Source organism: Budorcas taxicolor, chromosome 14 (genome assembly GCF_023091745.1).
Source record: "Budorcas taxicolor isolate Tak-1 chromosome 14, Takin1.1, whole genome shotgun sequence".
Classification (NCBI taxonomy): Eukaryota; Metazoa; Chordata; class Mammalia; order Artiodactyla; family Bovidae; genus Budorcas; species Budorcas taxicolor.
This window is the reverse complement of record NC_068923.1, coordinates 79,051,672-79,067,965: the sequence shown is the minus strand read 5'-3', so window position 1 is coordinate 79,067,965 and position 16,294 is coordinate 79,051,672. Positions and strand designations below refer to the sequence as shown.

The 16,294-nt window shown below is 40.4% G+C and overlaps 1 protein-coding gene across 1 annotated transcript in view; it reads right to left on the bottom strand.

Annotated features, from left to right (window-relative positions):
* NIPAL2 (NIPA like domain containing 2) overlaps positions 1 to 16,294 on the bottom strand; it is an 83,205-nt gene that overhangs the window by 26,086 nt on the left and 40,825 nt on the right. The window contains exon 5 of the mRNA XM_052651963.1: positions 5,444 to 5,565. Coding sequence (XP_052507923.1) covers positions 5,444 to 5,565 — 122 coding nt within the window. The remainder of the gene's footprint in view (positions 1 to 5,443; positions 5,566 to 16,294) is intronic.

Here is a 16,294-nt window from a genome sequence, read left to right as displayed (position 1 = left end):
TTCTGCATGGAGAGGTGGGTGGGGAAATGAATTGGAGCATGTACCCCAGAAGTGGTCCACCTGGTTTTGAGTTCTGGCTCTTTCACTTAGTTTCTATGTGACCTCAGATAAGTTACTGAACCTCGCTACTTGGGCTTCCCCATCTGCCAGTGTCTAGGACTGCTTGCTGCCCAGGTGAAGGACGCAACATGGTCGGAGCGGGCACGGGGCTCAACCTGCTCAGTGAGGTTGGTGACCTCAGCTGTAGAAGTGGGTCCAAGTGCAGACCTGTGAGTACTACTTACATTCAGACAACCAAGCAGATGAAACTCACGCACCAGACACAGAGGGCTTACACAAGCATAGTTTTTGCCTTTCAGGTTTTAACACCTGCTGGTGGGTGTTGAGGCAGCTTTTGCCAGAAAGGCTGACTTAATAATGGGCTTTGGGGTAGAAAATCACACCAAACGACAGGCTAGGCCCCTGCTTCTGCTTATTTAATTTTTTTTCTGGTGGAGAGAAAATGAGCACCATGCAGATTATTTTGTGAAGGAGAATGGTCTGTGGGGAAATCTGGGTATGCAAAAAAAGAAAAAAAAAAACAAACGCAGCCACAATCAAGCCTGCCAAAGAACACAGAGTAACTGAGACTCAGAGCCACAGCCCCTCGTGTGGGTTCTGCCGAGGTGTTCACAGCTGCTATTCCACAAAAGGCCCTTCAAGAAAAGGGCCTCATGGTCACATAAGCCTGGGCAGGGCAGGATTAACAAGGTTAAGCCTAACTCTTCCCTAAAGGACTTCTAGTTTTTAACATGCTAACGGAAATGATGAATTTCTCAGGGGGCCATGTATGTTTCACAGCATCTCTCCAAGCTAGTTTGACCTTGAAAACCTGATTGTGTTTTGCTTTTTGGTAAGCACCAGGTGGGAAAGTATGTTTTAGTGGATGAGCACAGGACACTTCATTCCTCTCTGACTAGCAGACACCAGGCTTCTCAAATACTCTTCTTTCCCCGAAGAGTCCCAGCTCAGAGCTTGGGCCTTGTTTCTGAGGCTTCCACTTCATGTAATCCTTAAAGGGAAGATGGATATTGACCTGAGACAGCTGAGACAGCTAAACACATGATGAAAGGAGATGCTCTTAGCTAGTCTATAATATGACTTTACAATCCCCTTTTGAGATATGTAAAATTTATTTAGATTTTAAAATATTTTTATTCATTTTACTGTTTATTTGATCAGTTTTAAAAGGCAGTTCAGGTGTTATATTTACACTTGGTGTAATATATAAATACAAGATATAATACAAATACTGTATAAATCATATGTAATATAAAAACAGTTAGATGGACGATTCTTCAAAGAATTGCCTTAATTACTATAATTATGATCTCTGCAATCACGGTTTGCAGAAAAAGTACAGAACCTGGCACGATGAAGGATTAAATATTAATTATGTACATGTTAACAGACTTAAAACCAAACTTCAAGTCAAGATCTTGGTATATAATTGATAACTTCTGAGTCTTTAGAGATATAACGTATAATGGATTAAATTCCAAACTGAGATAAACTAAGATAATATAGATCTGTTCCCCTAAGAGTCTAATGCCAATAGTGTTATTCAAATGTGACTCTATTAAAGGCTCATTTTATGCTGTCATAAAAACATCTGGAATTATTTGCATTTTTGGTGACACTTATTTTCAAATATACTTTCACTGTTTTACAGGAATATGAGTCTCCCCAGGAGTGTAAAATTCCCGCTTCAGGAATTCTCCTCTATATTCTAGGTGACTAAATTAGTCGGATGAACTTGTGAATAAATTAACTTAAGATTTACCTTTGGAAAATAGAAAAATGCAATTATTTCAGTGTACATTTTTGTGGGATTATAAGGCTTAAAAAGTAGTTTTGTTCTTTTAAAATGTTTTCTCTGGTATTAAAACAATATAAAATACATCATCATCAAACAATGCTGTTTATTCCAGGAAATAAGTCTTGATGCATCTTTAATCTCCAAAGGATTCAGTGCAGGCTTTTAATTTTCTGGTTACAGACTCTGTGACCCTTTTCTTACCGGATGAAGAATTCGTTTTGCCTGTAGGCAAAGAATAATAATGTGTTGGTAGGACTTCAAGTCTAGACTATCACAAAATGCTCAAAGAGTCCTTCTAGTGCTTAGATTTGATTGATGAAAGCTTTAATAGTTAAAGGACTGGGTACAGTGGACAAGTAGGAAGATAAAAGAGGGAAGAGGGGGACAAAGTACGACAGACCTGAGGAAGCCTACTCTGAATTGGAAAGCCCACTCCTAAACTCTGTTGGAGGATGAGGGTAAGAGGAACCTTCCAAATTAAGAGAGGAGGGAGTTTAGGGGAGAAGATATTGAGTTCAGTTTTTGAGATGTTAGTCCTGCAGACTCTATGGGATATCCAAGCAGGAATAAGGAATAAGTTGCTGTTGTTGTTCAGCCCCTCAGTCGTGTCTGACTCTTTGAGACCCCTTGGAGTATAGCATGCCAGGCTTCCCTGTCCTTCACTTTCTCCTGGAGTTTGCTCAAACTCATTGAGTCAGTGGGAATAAGTGGACAGATGAAAACACAGCTTTGGGGTTAGGAGAGATCTGGGAAGGAGATGCAAGTCTGGATTTGAAAGTCTTTCTAAAGAATGATGGTGGTGGAGTAGGCAATGAGATCACTCCAGAAAACCTTGGGAGAGTTGTGCAGCACGGAAGGATAAGAGTGGATGCAGAAGGGGAGGAGGTGCCCAACAAGAGCCTGGGATGGACTGATCAGACTGGAGGAAGAGGAACAGGGAAAACAAACTGAAGAAGCCTGGGACGAGAGCGCTGCTAAGAGGAGAGTGGGCTGTCAGAAAACAGCGCACAAGAGGCGAGGAGGATCAGGACCAACGCAGCACCTCCATCCGGCAATTCTTGGGGAGGGGCCTCCTACATTATGATGAGTGAGGAGAGACTGGGAGCTGAGGGAGTGGAGGGGAATACGTTTTTGGTGTTTAGAGGCGAAATTGGTGAGTTTATTAAAGGGTGTGTAGTGTATGAGGAATTTATTTTTTTTAACAGATCTTAGGAGTGGGAGATGTAAACAGAAAAGCCCTGTAAACACTTGTGTCCCAGTGGTCAGAACTATGTATCAGACATGGTAAGATATACAGGCTTCTGGTCACCTGGCTAGAAATGACCACACAATAGTGTAATACTGTATGGTTCCTGCGGTAAGATCCTGAATCACATCACACTGAGAGCAGAGTTTGCCATGTCCCTGCAAACGCCAGGTATAAATAATAGGTATAAAGCAGGAGTAAACTATTTAACAAAGACAAAGCCAAAGAATGCTCAAATTACCGCACAGCTGCACTCATCTCACATGCTAGTAAAGTAATGCTCAAAATTCTCCAAGCCAGGCTGCAGCAATATGTGAATCATGAACTTCCAGATGTTCAAGCTGGTTTTAGAAAAGGCAGAGGAACCAGAGATCAAGTTGCCAACATCCGCTGGATCATCGAAAAAGCAAGAGAGTTCCAGAAAAACATCTATTTCTGCTTTCTTGACTATGCCAAAGCCTTTGACTGTGTGGATCACAATAAACTGTGGAAAATTCTGAAAGAGATGGGACTACCAGACCACCTAACCTGCCTCTTGAGAAATCTGTATGCAGGTCAGGAAGCAACAGTTAGAACTGGACATGGAACAACAGACTGGTTCCAAATAGGAAAAGGAGTACGTCAAGGCTGTATATTGTCACCCTGCTTATTTAACTTCTATGCAGAGTACATCATGAGAAACGCTGGGCTGGAAGAAGCACAAGCTGGAATCAAGATTGCCAGGAGAGATATCAATCACCTCAGATATGCAGATGACACCACCCTTATGGCAGAAAGTGAAGAGGAACTAAAAAGCCTCTTGATGAAAGTGAAAGAGGAGAGTGAAAAAGTTAGCTTAAAACTCAACATTCAGAAAACTAAGATCATGGCATCCAGTCCCATCACTTCATGGCAAATAGATGAGGAAACAGTGGAAACAGTGGCTGACTTTATTTTTCTGGGCTCCAAAGTCATTGCAGATGGTGATTGCAGCCATGAAGTTAAAAGACACTTACTCCTTGGAAGGAAAGTTATGACCAATCTAGACAGCATACTAAAAAGCAGAGACATTACTTTGTCAACAAAGGTCCATCTAGTCAAGGGTATAGTTTTTTCAGTAGTCATGTATGGATGTGAGAGTTGGCCTATAAAGAAAGCTGAGCACCAAAGAATTGATGCTTTTGAACTGTGGTGTTGGAGAAGACCCTTGGGAGGCCCTTGGACTGCAAGGAGATCCAACCAGGCCATCCTAAAGGAGATCAGTCCTGAGTGTTCATCAGAAGGACTAATGCTGAAGCTGAAACTTCAATACTTTTGCCACCTGATGTGAAGAGCTGACTCATTTGAAAAGATCCTGATTCTGGGAAAGATGGAAGGCAGGAGGGGAAGCAGACGACAGAGGATGAGATGGTTGGATGGCATCACCGACTCAATGGACATGAGTTTGAGTAAAGTAATCATCTGGTAGTTGATGATGGACAGGGAGGCCTGGCGTGCTGCAGTCCATGGGGTTGCAAAGAGTCGGACATGACTGAGCGACTGAACTGAACTGAACTGAACCTGTTTTAAAGGCAGCGCAACTGGGCCCGATAGCTTTTTGAGGTCACTTCTAACCCTAAAAATGTATGACTCTGTGTGCCTGGATTCTTTTTATTGAATTCACAACTATTTTACCAATTCAGTTCTTGGTTAAATGCTGATCTAGACAATCCCATTTTTCTTCTTCCTAGAATATGCTTATTTTCCAATCTAAACTGACTTCCATAACAAGTTATATGCCAACTATTTCAATCACATTCTCTCTTAATACCCACCAGACATAGTCATTGTATCGAATTAAAAAAAAATCACAATTAGTGGCTTCCAATTTCTACATCAGCTCATTCTGTTTTTTCTTTTCCCCATCTCTCAGTATTGTCCTGTTTCTCTTCAGACAGGCTATTGCATGGGTCTCTATAAGTGCTTTTTTGAGGAGAATACCTACCTTAAATAAAATTCAGTGAAGTAAAATATGTCTTCAGGTACTTTCCTTTGACTTGGGAAGAGAGGGTTGTTTTTTTTTTGTTTGTTTGTTTGTTTTTGAGTTGTCCTAAAATATGTGACTCTGGACTTTGCTGGATTAAATTCCATTAAATTGTGGAAACTGTTCCAGTGATAAGTCATCCCCAAGGACAGAATACCCAGGGAACAGGGATACTTCTATTGTTGATTTAGTGTTTCAAATATTGGTCAAATATATTTACATTTCAATGAATTATTAACACTGAGAAGAAAAGATTATACTAGCTCTCCAACATCTCCATGTACCAGTGGTCTAGACAATATCGCTTCTGGGATAGTAAAATTTTTAGAATTCTTACCATGTAGATCATGAACTGCCAGCCAACAAAATAATACTGTACTGTTCTTGCGGAGATAGCCTGAGTTATATTTGGAGCAAAGTTCACCAGTAGATAAGTTCCCGCCAATGCCAACGTCATACCTTTTAAATTGAAAAGACAAACCATGTTGAAAAGGGCCATTCAAGCCTTTTTGTTTACGTAAACATTTCCTATACGCTGAGCATTACTTGTAAAAGTCGTGAAAGTGAACGTCGCTCAGTCATGTCCGATTCTTTGCGACCTCATGGGCTATATAGTCCATGGAATTCTCCAGGCCAGAATACTGGAGTGAGGAGCCTTTCCCTTCTCCAAGGGATGCCTATGAAAATACAATCTATCAAACCATCCCAAGAACATCGCGCATTTACCCGACAGCATTACCTTTAGAAGGGGATAAGATAAGGGCCACGGGATGGATAGGGTAGCACATAACTTCCGATTTTTCTCTGTCATTCAAGATGAATTCTGACCTCTACAGCGAAGCTTTCCTCAGAGATGGGGACGATCAGAACACGTGCACATGGAGACATGGAAACACATCCAACCTGGCTGCTTGTTTCCATGTGGACCAGGAAGTGCATGGCGACTCTAGAGCCACCTAGATCTAGATGGCAGGGCCCACAGAGTGGGGAAATCCATCACCTGATGGCCCCCTCTGCACTTACTCACCTTGGATCCTTTACACACACATACTTGGCTATTTTACACTTTGAAACTCTTGTAAATGAATACCATAATCATTGTCATTTTTTGGAGTCCTTTTAGGAGAAATAACAAAGTGAATGCTGACTCTGAGTCAGATTGACTTGATCTGATTTAAAATCTAGAATTCCAGGGATAGCTTGGTAAAATATCACATTATAAACCTATGTAGGAATGTGTTACTGTCATCACTTTAACACTACTTACAATAATGGAGGAACGGAAAATGTGGGGGAGAAGTGGCCACAGAGAAGCGGATTTGGCTTTCCAAATAACACTGGAAACTGCTTATTTATTAATAATTAGCAGCCTGAGAAAAACTGATTTATGTAGCATTTTTTGGGTAGCACAACTTGAAAACATTATTCAACCTGTTTCACCACTGAGGTCAGCATTGTTGTGTATATAATTTACAACAAGCATACACTCCAACCTGAAACAATTTGGTTTGTCTATACAACCTCATAATTTGAAGACATCAATTTCCTATTGTTCTCAACCTAATGATTTAGAGTTTTGAACTCTAGTTTCTGAGAATCCATTTGATTTTTTATATAAGCTAGACAATAGCTATTCATGGTATAGTTCAAGCTATAAAATAAGCTTACTCTAATGTAACAATTTATTCAGTACTACTTTGAGAAGGCAGAAATTATACACACAATTTTAAAAGCTATTTTCTAATGAGAATTTTTAAAAAGAAAACAATATACATTATTAAGCATTGTAATAAAAGGAAACAATAAAAACCATACATAAGAACTTGGGCAAAATTATTGGTCAGGTCTGTCCTTTCTTTGACCAAAAAAATAATAAAAAAAGAAACCAAAGATCTTATAAGATAATTGTTCAATATTACATTTCTCGGAAGAAGCAATATTTTAAAAACCCAGCTTTCTAAACTTAGTAAAGCAGAATAATTGCATTGAATACAGTTTCACAATCTCAGAGTCTTCCAACCTATTCTTGTGAAATCTAAATTTCTTATTTATATTGAGTTCCTCTGCCAGTTATTTATCTCATCTAACTGTATCTAGTGTCAAACTTCATTCTTCAGGAATTTGGTTTTTATTTATCTGTCTTTGGCTGCACTGGATCTTCATAGCTGCGTGAGCTTTTCTTCCATCGAGGCAAGTGAGGGCTACTCTTTAGTGGCAGTGCATGGGTTTCTTGTTGTGGCGACTTCTCTTGCTGCAAGAGGAGGGGCCCTAGGGCACGTGGGCTTCAATAGTTGTGGCCAGTGGCTCAGTAGTTGTGGCTCCCAGGCTCTAGGGCACGGGCTCAATAGTTGTGGCACGGCGTGTGCGAGCTTCCCAGATCAGGGATCAAACCTGTGTCTCCTGCATTGGCAGGTGGATTCTTCACTGCTGAGCCAGCAGGGAAAACCTTGAAAATTTAGTTTTGAATGGATAACACATGTGTACAGTAAAAAACTCAAAAGCCATACAAGAGGGATCAGTGAAAGGAAACTCTTTCTCACATCCTTGTGGCCCACGAGCTCCCCTCCTCAAAGTGAGCGACTGCTGCTGGTGCTTGAGATTTTCTTTCCAGAGATGCTTTAGGCAGGTGTGGGTGAGAGTGCATGCATTTTGATTTTTTTACACAGAATGATGTTAGCATATTATACACACTTTTCTGTATCTTGCTTTTTTCCTACTTAACAGAACATCTTTTTCTACTCCAAGAACATCTTGGAAAACGTTTCACGTTATATGTCGGGCAGCCTCATTCTTTCAGAGTCTGCAGAGTGTTCCATTTATGGAGGCGGCATTATTTCCAACACGGTCCCTGTTTCACATCCTGACACACCCCTCCCTGTTCCACCTCTGCTCTCTATGTGCGGCCTGTGCCCATTTCCACCAGTGCAGATCTTCACTGCCTTCCAAAGCTTGTTAAAAACAGATACAACGACTGATGGTTTTGTGAGTACCCTTTAAAGTAATTTTTCACACGTCTTATCTCACGTGAACATCACATCACTGCAAATCTAGTGAGCAACTCTATGGCAGCTCAGGAGGTCACACACTCTTTCTTGCTAATAATTTTAATTTCAGCAATGTCCTACATTTATGAAGGCAGTTCTGGATAACTGCTCTTATTTGCTTGTTTCTTTGGTGTCATTGTATGTGATTTACTGTCTCCATGAGTCATGTGCACATTTTTCATAAGTGTTTAAAAGTGCTGCAGACAGCCACTAGCAGTTGGTTCAAATTTCTGCAAAATATTTTTATATTCCACCTTTTCCTAAAAGTGGCATGAAACATCACGTTGTTGTTGCTGTTTAGTTGCTAAATCGTGTCTGACTCTTTGTGACCCCCATAGACTGTAGCCCACTAGGCTCCTCTGTCCATGGGATTTCCCAGGCAAGAATACTGGAGTGGGTTGCCATTTCCTTCTCCAGGGGATCTTCCCAACCCAGGGATCGAACCTGATCGAACCCAGGGATCTCCAGCTTAGTAGGCAGATTCTTTACCACTGAGCCACCTGGGAAGCTAATATGAAACATCACAGTTCCTGCTATTTTTATTTCAGTAAAGCCACCAATCTTTGGAAAGGTACAAATTTCTGACTTAGAAAACTTGCTAGTTTACCTTCTGTTGGCCTATTTGCCCAGAGGAGTGCTCTGGAAGTGCAAGATACTAAAAGAAGGAAAGCAGCACTTGACATGCCCTTGGCCCAGGGACTTGGTTAAATTTCAAGTCCAGACTTGGACAGTGAAGTCTAATCTGAACTGAGACTGGCTCCCTAGAGTTAAAATTTCACTGCTACTGCTAGCTGCACAGGCCAGGTGAGTTGTTTATCCCTCTGTGACACAGTCTCCTCATTTCTAGGCACAAATTAACTTATCATACTTGCTAGACTCCAGGAATTTGGCTCTGCAAGAGGCCATCCTGGGGAGCAGAATATGTTTGAAAGCTTATCTGGAGGCCTGTGACAAAGGGCCCCGGGACAAATGCAACTTAGGATGCTGACTGCCAAGGGTCAAAGGCCATCTGAGTCAAACTTCAAAATTAATCCAAACTTGTATCTCTAATATTGGTCTAGAGATGACTAGGGACTGTCCCTGGGGCTGTCTGTACAGGGATAACAACTCAATTTGAAAATTAAAGGACAGGGCAGGAAGGACTCAGCACTTTCTGATTATCTAGTGAAGACTTCTCTCCACTAGTCTTAAAAAAACAGAGCAGAAGAGAAATTATGTAACTGACAGAACACAGAGAGGAAGAAACACCAGCAGCACCATTTGCTACTCACTGCTGACCTCAGGGAGTGAAGTCGCTCAGTCGTGTCCGACTCTTTGTGACCCCTTGGACTGTAGCCTACCAGGCTCCTCCGTCCATGGGATTTTCCAGGCAAGAGTACTGTAGTGGGTTGTCATTTCCTTCTCCAGGGGAATCTTCCCAACCCAGGGATCGAACCCAGGTCTCCCACATTGCAGGCAGACGCTTTACCATCTGAGCCACCAGGGAAGCCCTAACCGTCTGTTCAGTACACAAAGCACTGAGAGCTGAATATTGACGGGGTCCAAAGGTGGGGCAGTCAGGCCGCAGAGAGGAAGCTGCAGGGAGTCGTCAACCACGGGACGCTGGATGCAGCCCCTGATACAGGGGTGGGGGCTCATCTGCCTCCCTTATGCCTAGACCTGCACCAAATACATTTCTTCATCAAATACAACTGAAGTTACATAAAAATCTACAATGATCTGGTGGGCGTTTCAGATTCAGCTTGATACAAGTACTAATAAAATCTCTTCCTATAAACTTGTCATACGTACAAAACAGGGACACAGGCTCATCCCTGCTCTTTGGAGTAAACGGACTAGGTGTACTGGGAGGGCATATGCCAAGGGAAGTAATCATTCTTTTTACGCAGTGTGCCCAAAGCTGTAGGTTTCATAGACAATTGTGGCTGACATGAGAGTCACATTATGATCACCACCACACACAGATGTGATGATACTAAGAACTAAAATAGTAATAGCTAATACTTAGCATAATCTAAATGTTTTATACAAACATAACGAATATTTCTTACAAAAAGCCTGCAAAACTATACTGCATATTACTATACTAACATATAGTATATGTATATTGTATAATATATAACTGGATACTATTAAACTATTACTAGCCATATTTGACATATGAGAAAATTGAGTCACAGAGGGAATAATTATCTTGGCTGGGCTAAGTGAAGAGCTTGAATTGGAACCTAGGTAACCTACTCTTTATATATATATATTTATTTATCTACTTGGCTGTGCTGGGTCTTAACTGTGGCATGTGGGATCTAGTTCCCTGACCAGGGATCAAACCCGGGCCCCCCTGCATTGGGAGCGTGGAGTCTTAGCCACTGGACCACCAGGGAGTCCCTAGGTAAGCTGTTCTTAATGATTACACTCTTCTGCCTCTTGCGTGCATAATGGACTGGGGCTGATAAATGGACTACACAAGTCTGTCATTCACCTTGTAGTCTCAGTGAGTGGCACCCCAGGAACTGTACTGAACACAACATGAGGCTGGATAAAGCGTCTCCACAGGGGACAGAAGGAATGGACTCCTTCTGGCAGTGGTTCCTGAAGGCCCCGACTGGCCCTGAAGTTCCTTGAGAAGAGCATCTCCAAACTGGTGTTCCCTAGAACCCAGTTTCATAAGAGGGACACACCACCAAAAAAAGTTTCAACTCAAATCTACTTGGAAAGAGGTGAGTTAAACAAATTTAAACCGCTCTTTTACTGGAAGACCCCGGAGAGCCTGTATGTGTTAGCGTTCATTGTCAATCCCCTTGGGGAGGATATGGTTATAATATTTTCTAAACATATTTGACCATTTATATCATCCTGAAGTAGTGTTTGGAGGAATATTTCATACTCTGAGAAATGCTTGACATTTAACTGGATCCAGCTGTGAGAATACAGCCTCTGTTTCAAGAGGCTACTGAAGCTCTGTTGCAAGTTTCCTATAGATGCTTGTGGATGGAGGCTGACATATAAAGATGGAGGAAGGGAAAACAGCCTATAGTCAAGTTCCTTCTGATGCATCTGTTCACCAGCATCTACAGCCTGCTGAGTTCCTCACCTGTGCAAGCCTTGGCTTCTAGAATCCATTTGCACAGTTCTTCCTCAAAAGACATCCAGTTTCCCAGCCCACCCTCCTCCTTAGGTAAAACCTGAAATCGCTTTTAATTTTGTCCCCACTCTCCAGCTCAATGCTAGCCAGTGTTAACTGCTGTTTAGCTAGCTTCTGGAATCTGGCTTGATATGACTTCTGATAGCCTCAAGAGTTGAAAAATTCAGCTCACCTGACCTTACCCTACATTGCTGTTTGGTTTTCTTAGAGCTTGCGATATGCTGCCTGATCAATGGTGGTCCAGCTATTGCTTCAGAGGTGGTATACCACTAAACACAGCAGCATAAACTGGATTCCTTCACACCAAAGGGTGCCTTCTCCTCAAAATAGTCTCTCCAGATTCCTCAGGCTTAAGTCAGCCAAGTCCTGAAGAAGCCCTGGATTGGCAAGTCTCAAAAGTATTGTTCAGTCGCTCAGTCATGTCTGACTCTTTGTGACCCCCGTGGACGGCAGCATGCCAGGCTTCCCTGTCCTTCACAATTTCTTGGAGTTTGCTCAAACTCATGTCCATTGAGTCAGTGATGCTATCTAACCATCTCATCCTCTGTCATCCCCTTCTCCTTTTGCCTTCAATCTCTCTCAGCGTCAGGGTCTTTTCCAATGAGTCAGCTCTTCACGTCAGGTGGCCAAAGTATTGGAGCTTCAGCTTCAGCGTCAGTCCTTTCAATAACTTAACTAAGTAGGCTGTATATTGTCACCCTGCTTATTTATCTAAATAATATAGTGAATTTAAATAGTTCTGAATCAACCATCATAAAGTCTCCCAATAAGAGGCAGTTTTAAAACCAAATAGCCAATCTGTCCTCTCAACCAGAAATGATTTTTGTTTGGCTAGATTAGTATTCTAGGTCCTGGCTTCAAACCAAGCTGACCTCTGGTGTGGGAGAAGGAAGGAAGGAAGTGGTCTTTGTCTCACTATTAATCTCTTGACATTCTATCAATGGGGAAACCATGTATAGGTGACTTGAAATAATCAAGTTACTGGTCTCTGGAGAGTGCTGATGTAATTTTTATTTTTATGATGACAATATTTGGACTTAAGTCAACTAGGATCTCACAGACTATTAGATTCAGTATTTTTGATGACTAAGGGAGGAGAGGGGGAAATACTATAGTTTTGGCTGATTGAAGGGGAGAGAATTTTGGTGCATTTTAGAGGCAAAATAATCATTACAATAATTTAAAGTTATTAATCCTCTAAGAATCAGAGCACAGTCCAAAGCCTGTCATTGAATTAATAATAGTTGGCGATTTCTTTCAGACATAGCTTTTGTGAGGTCATTTTTTTGAAGTTAGTGGTGAAAAGCTTCATAGCCACAGATCAACATTTGGCAATAAATTAGTTCAGCTTGTTTCCACATGGTCCAAAAAAATCTTCATTTGTTCCATCATGAAAAACAAACTTTCATTTGCTTGAAGCAGGGAAAAATAAGTGATTTTCTTTTACATTTTGACAATTTAATTTTTAGCATGCTTATATGTTAATCTTGTACAAAATGCCACTAACTACTCTTTTCCCTGTTTGGTTTTAGTCCCTGTAAAGAAAAAACAATGCATTTTTAGCTTTTAACAGAAAGAGCCAAGTTCTCTCAAGGCAACAACAATATAGGTCCCAAGAAAATACATGTGACCTAACACACTCTGAGGATGGTTGGGGAAAAGTCCTTCCCTAAGCCTGAAAAGGGTTATTACATCTCAGATCATGATAATCATATGGTATTGGCTGTCGGAGGCCCGGGTACGGAATCGGTGACTATATCATTTCTTATTCCTGTGGCATTAATCAAGAATTGATCACTTTTAACTACAGTATGATACAAATATGATAACAGGTAAATTTCTGCTCAAAAAGCATTCAGTTCAGTTCAGTTCAGTTCAGTTCAGTCATTCAGTCGTGTCTGACTCTTTGTGACCCCGTGAACTGCAGCACGCCAGGCCTCCCTGTTCATCACCAGCTCCAGGAGTCCACCCAAACCCATGTCCATCAAGTCAGTGATGCCATCCAACCATTTCATCCTCTGTCATCCCCTTCTCCTCCTGCCCTCAATCTTTCCCAAGCATTCAGGTAAAAGGCAAAAAAAACTCAATCAGAGTTGTGGGAAATGTTAACTTTAATGTTATTAAAGTTCACTAAAATATCCTAATCAAGGTTTTCTCTCATGAAGAAACAGCACAAGGTGGTGGGTGGTTGTATTAATAGCTATGATAATAATAGCAGCCATTATTGAGGACGTATTACATGACAGACCCTCTTCCAAGAGTCCTACGTGCACGTTTTATATACTTGATTAATCCTATGATATAGGTAATACTATCTTCATTTTAAGGATGAGGAAATTTGGGGCTTAAAGGGATTAAGTAATTTAGTAAAAGTCACATAACTCTTTGAGTGGGAAATGGCAACCCACTCCAGTATTCTTGCCTAGGAAATCCCACGGACAGAGGAGCCTAGTGGGCTACAGTCCACGGAGTTGCAAAAGAGTTGGACACGACTTAGCGACAAAACAACAACAAAGCAGATTTATAAATGAATGTTCCTGCATTTAAACGAGACGGCTCATGCAAAACACTTATAGCACCTGAGAGAAGTAGATATTTAATAAATCTTGGCTATTTTTAAAGTATGAAAAATTAGCAAAGAATCAATAGAGGGTTTTTTTTTTGTTACCTGTGTATGCGAGTGTATTTCGTATTTCTTATGTTTTTAGTGTTACCTCTTAGGAATGAAGTTAATCATAGAAATAATAATTTTATTATTAATAACAGGGCTTTCCATGTCTCAAAGTGCTTGTATCAATTATCCAATTTGACCCTTAAAATAGTCTTCTATATTTGTTAGCACACTGGCTTACAGAAGTTAAGTAATACGTTGGCCACACAGTTGATAGCAGAAGTTGAATCCAGCTTTGAACACTTGAGAGTGAGTTTATTTTATATCCTTTGATGTTGAACTAGTTTAGTGCTTTTAGTTATGTTCAGTTGACCTTGGGTTTTCTAAGAATATAATCAAATCACTGGCACATATTGCTATTTCTATCTCTTTCCTTCCTATAGCTATGACTTCCGTTGATTTTTCTCCTAATCCTCACTGGCAGTGCTTGTAGCACAGCAAACTCGTCTTATCTTTTCGTACGTTTGTCAACAGTGCTCAGGTTATTCCCTCTGTTTGCCATCCTCCAAATGCTTGGAGGTGGTCCATGCCTGTCCTATTAAGCTGTCAGAACTAATTCAAATGGTATCTGTGCTACAGAAAATCCTCTCTAAGCTTTCTAACTAGAGTAATCTCTCTTTATTCTAAACCAGTGGTTCTCAACCGGAGGCAATTTTGCCTGCCCTCCACCCCCCAAGGGAGATTTGACGATGTTTGAAGTTATTTTTGGTGGTCATAACTGGGGCAGAGTGTGCTACTGGCAGCTAATGGGTAAAGGCCAAAAGGGATGCTGCTAAACACACTACAAGGCATAGGACATCGCCCTATGATGAATAAGCCAACCTAAAATGTTAGCAGTGCTGAGGTTGAGAAACTCTGTTTTAAACTAATGGTTCAGGCATTATAATACATATTATTTTCTACTTTTAAAAATGTATTTTTGTATATATTTGATCATTGACCATATTACTTGAAGGCAGGGATTCTGTCTTAATCATTGTTTTATCACAAGGGTTCATAATAATTGGCAAGACTTCCTCTATATCCATCTGTATTACTTCATTAAATACCTTACATTTATTTAAACATTAATCAGCCATTAATTACAAAAGATGACATACATAAGATTAAACGACTTAAAAGTTTCCATAAGACTTTTGATAAATGAGAAACATAATGTAGGACCTAATTGCTTTAATCTATAAAACTCAGGCATTGCTCATTCTTATTTCTGATTCCATACAACGTCCCCAAATGAGGCCATAACCATAGTACAAAAAAAGAGTATAGAAAAATAATGTATTTGAAAAGCCACAGTTCACATATGAATGCATTTGGAAAAACATTTTAACCATGAAAATTTGACAGTGTTGACTAAAAAACTCTACTAGCAGAATCAAATCAAGGAGGAAAAAGAAAAAGTGAAAACTCCTTCAAGACACTAGGCTCAAGGGAAACACAATCAGGGAAACAAATGTTCAACATACCAACACTGGTGTCACATTTAAACTCAAACAGTTTTTTCTTTAATATGATCTCTTTGGAACTGAGTAGCCGTGGCTTTATTTAAAGTGCCTAAAATCTCATACTCATTATCATATGTCGGCAGTAATTCAGACAGGATTTTGTCAAGGAAGAAAATATGAATTTTTATAATTCTTCTCACCAGTGATATTTCCAACAAGAGGTAGAAGATACAATCAATATGTGATGGCTTTGCTGTGCAGCAGAAACATTTTTTTACAGCCAGTAAGGCTACTGTGATTTTTCATTAATAGCTGTATTTCTAAATTAAAAAGAAAAATTTTTTTTTGGCTATACTGCACGGCTTATGAGATCTTAAGTTTCCTGACCGGGAATTGAACCCACATCCTTAGCAGTGAGTACGTGGAGTCCTCACCACTGGATTGCCAGGGAATTCCCTGTAAATAAAAATTTGAAGATCAATATTCTATGTTACTTTTGGAAAAGCCTAACAAAAAATTAGGTAGTTCATTGGTACATCTAATTTTTGGATGTGGTTTTCATTTTCATGCAGTCCCTTCATGCAACAATCTATCAAATATGTCCTTTGAAGTGGAATACTCTATTAGGTAACACAGATGTTTTCTTGGATTTTATTACGTTCATAAAACTTTCATAACATCCACAATAGTAATAATACTGTAATAATGATCTGCTGTGGTCAATAGCTTGGGCAGCAGCCTCAATGAAGATGCACGTATTTTATGTCAAAGAGCAGATGGCAACTCCAAGGCAGAATAGCGTTCGCCTCTAGATGACACTATATCCATTTCAGTAATTTGTTCCTTGCTTTTAAAGCACACATTTTCAATGGATAGGATTAGT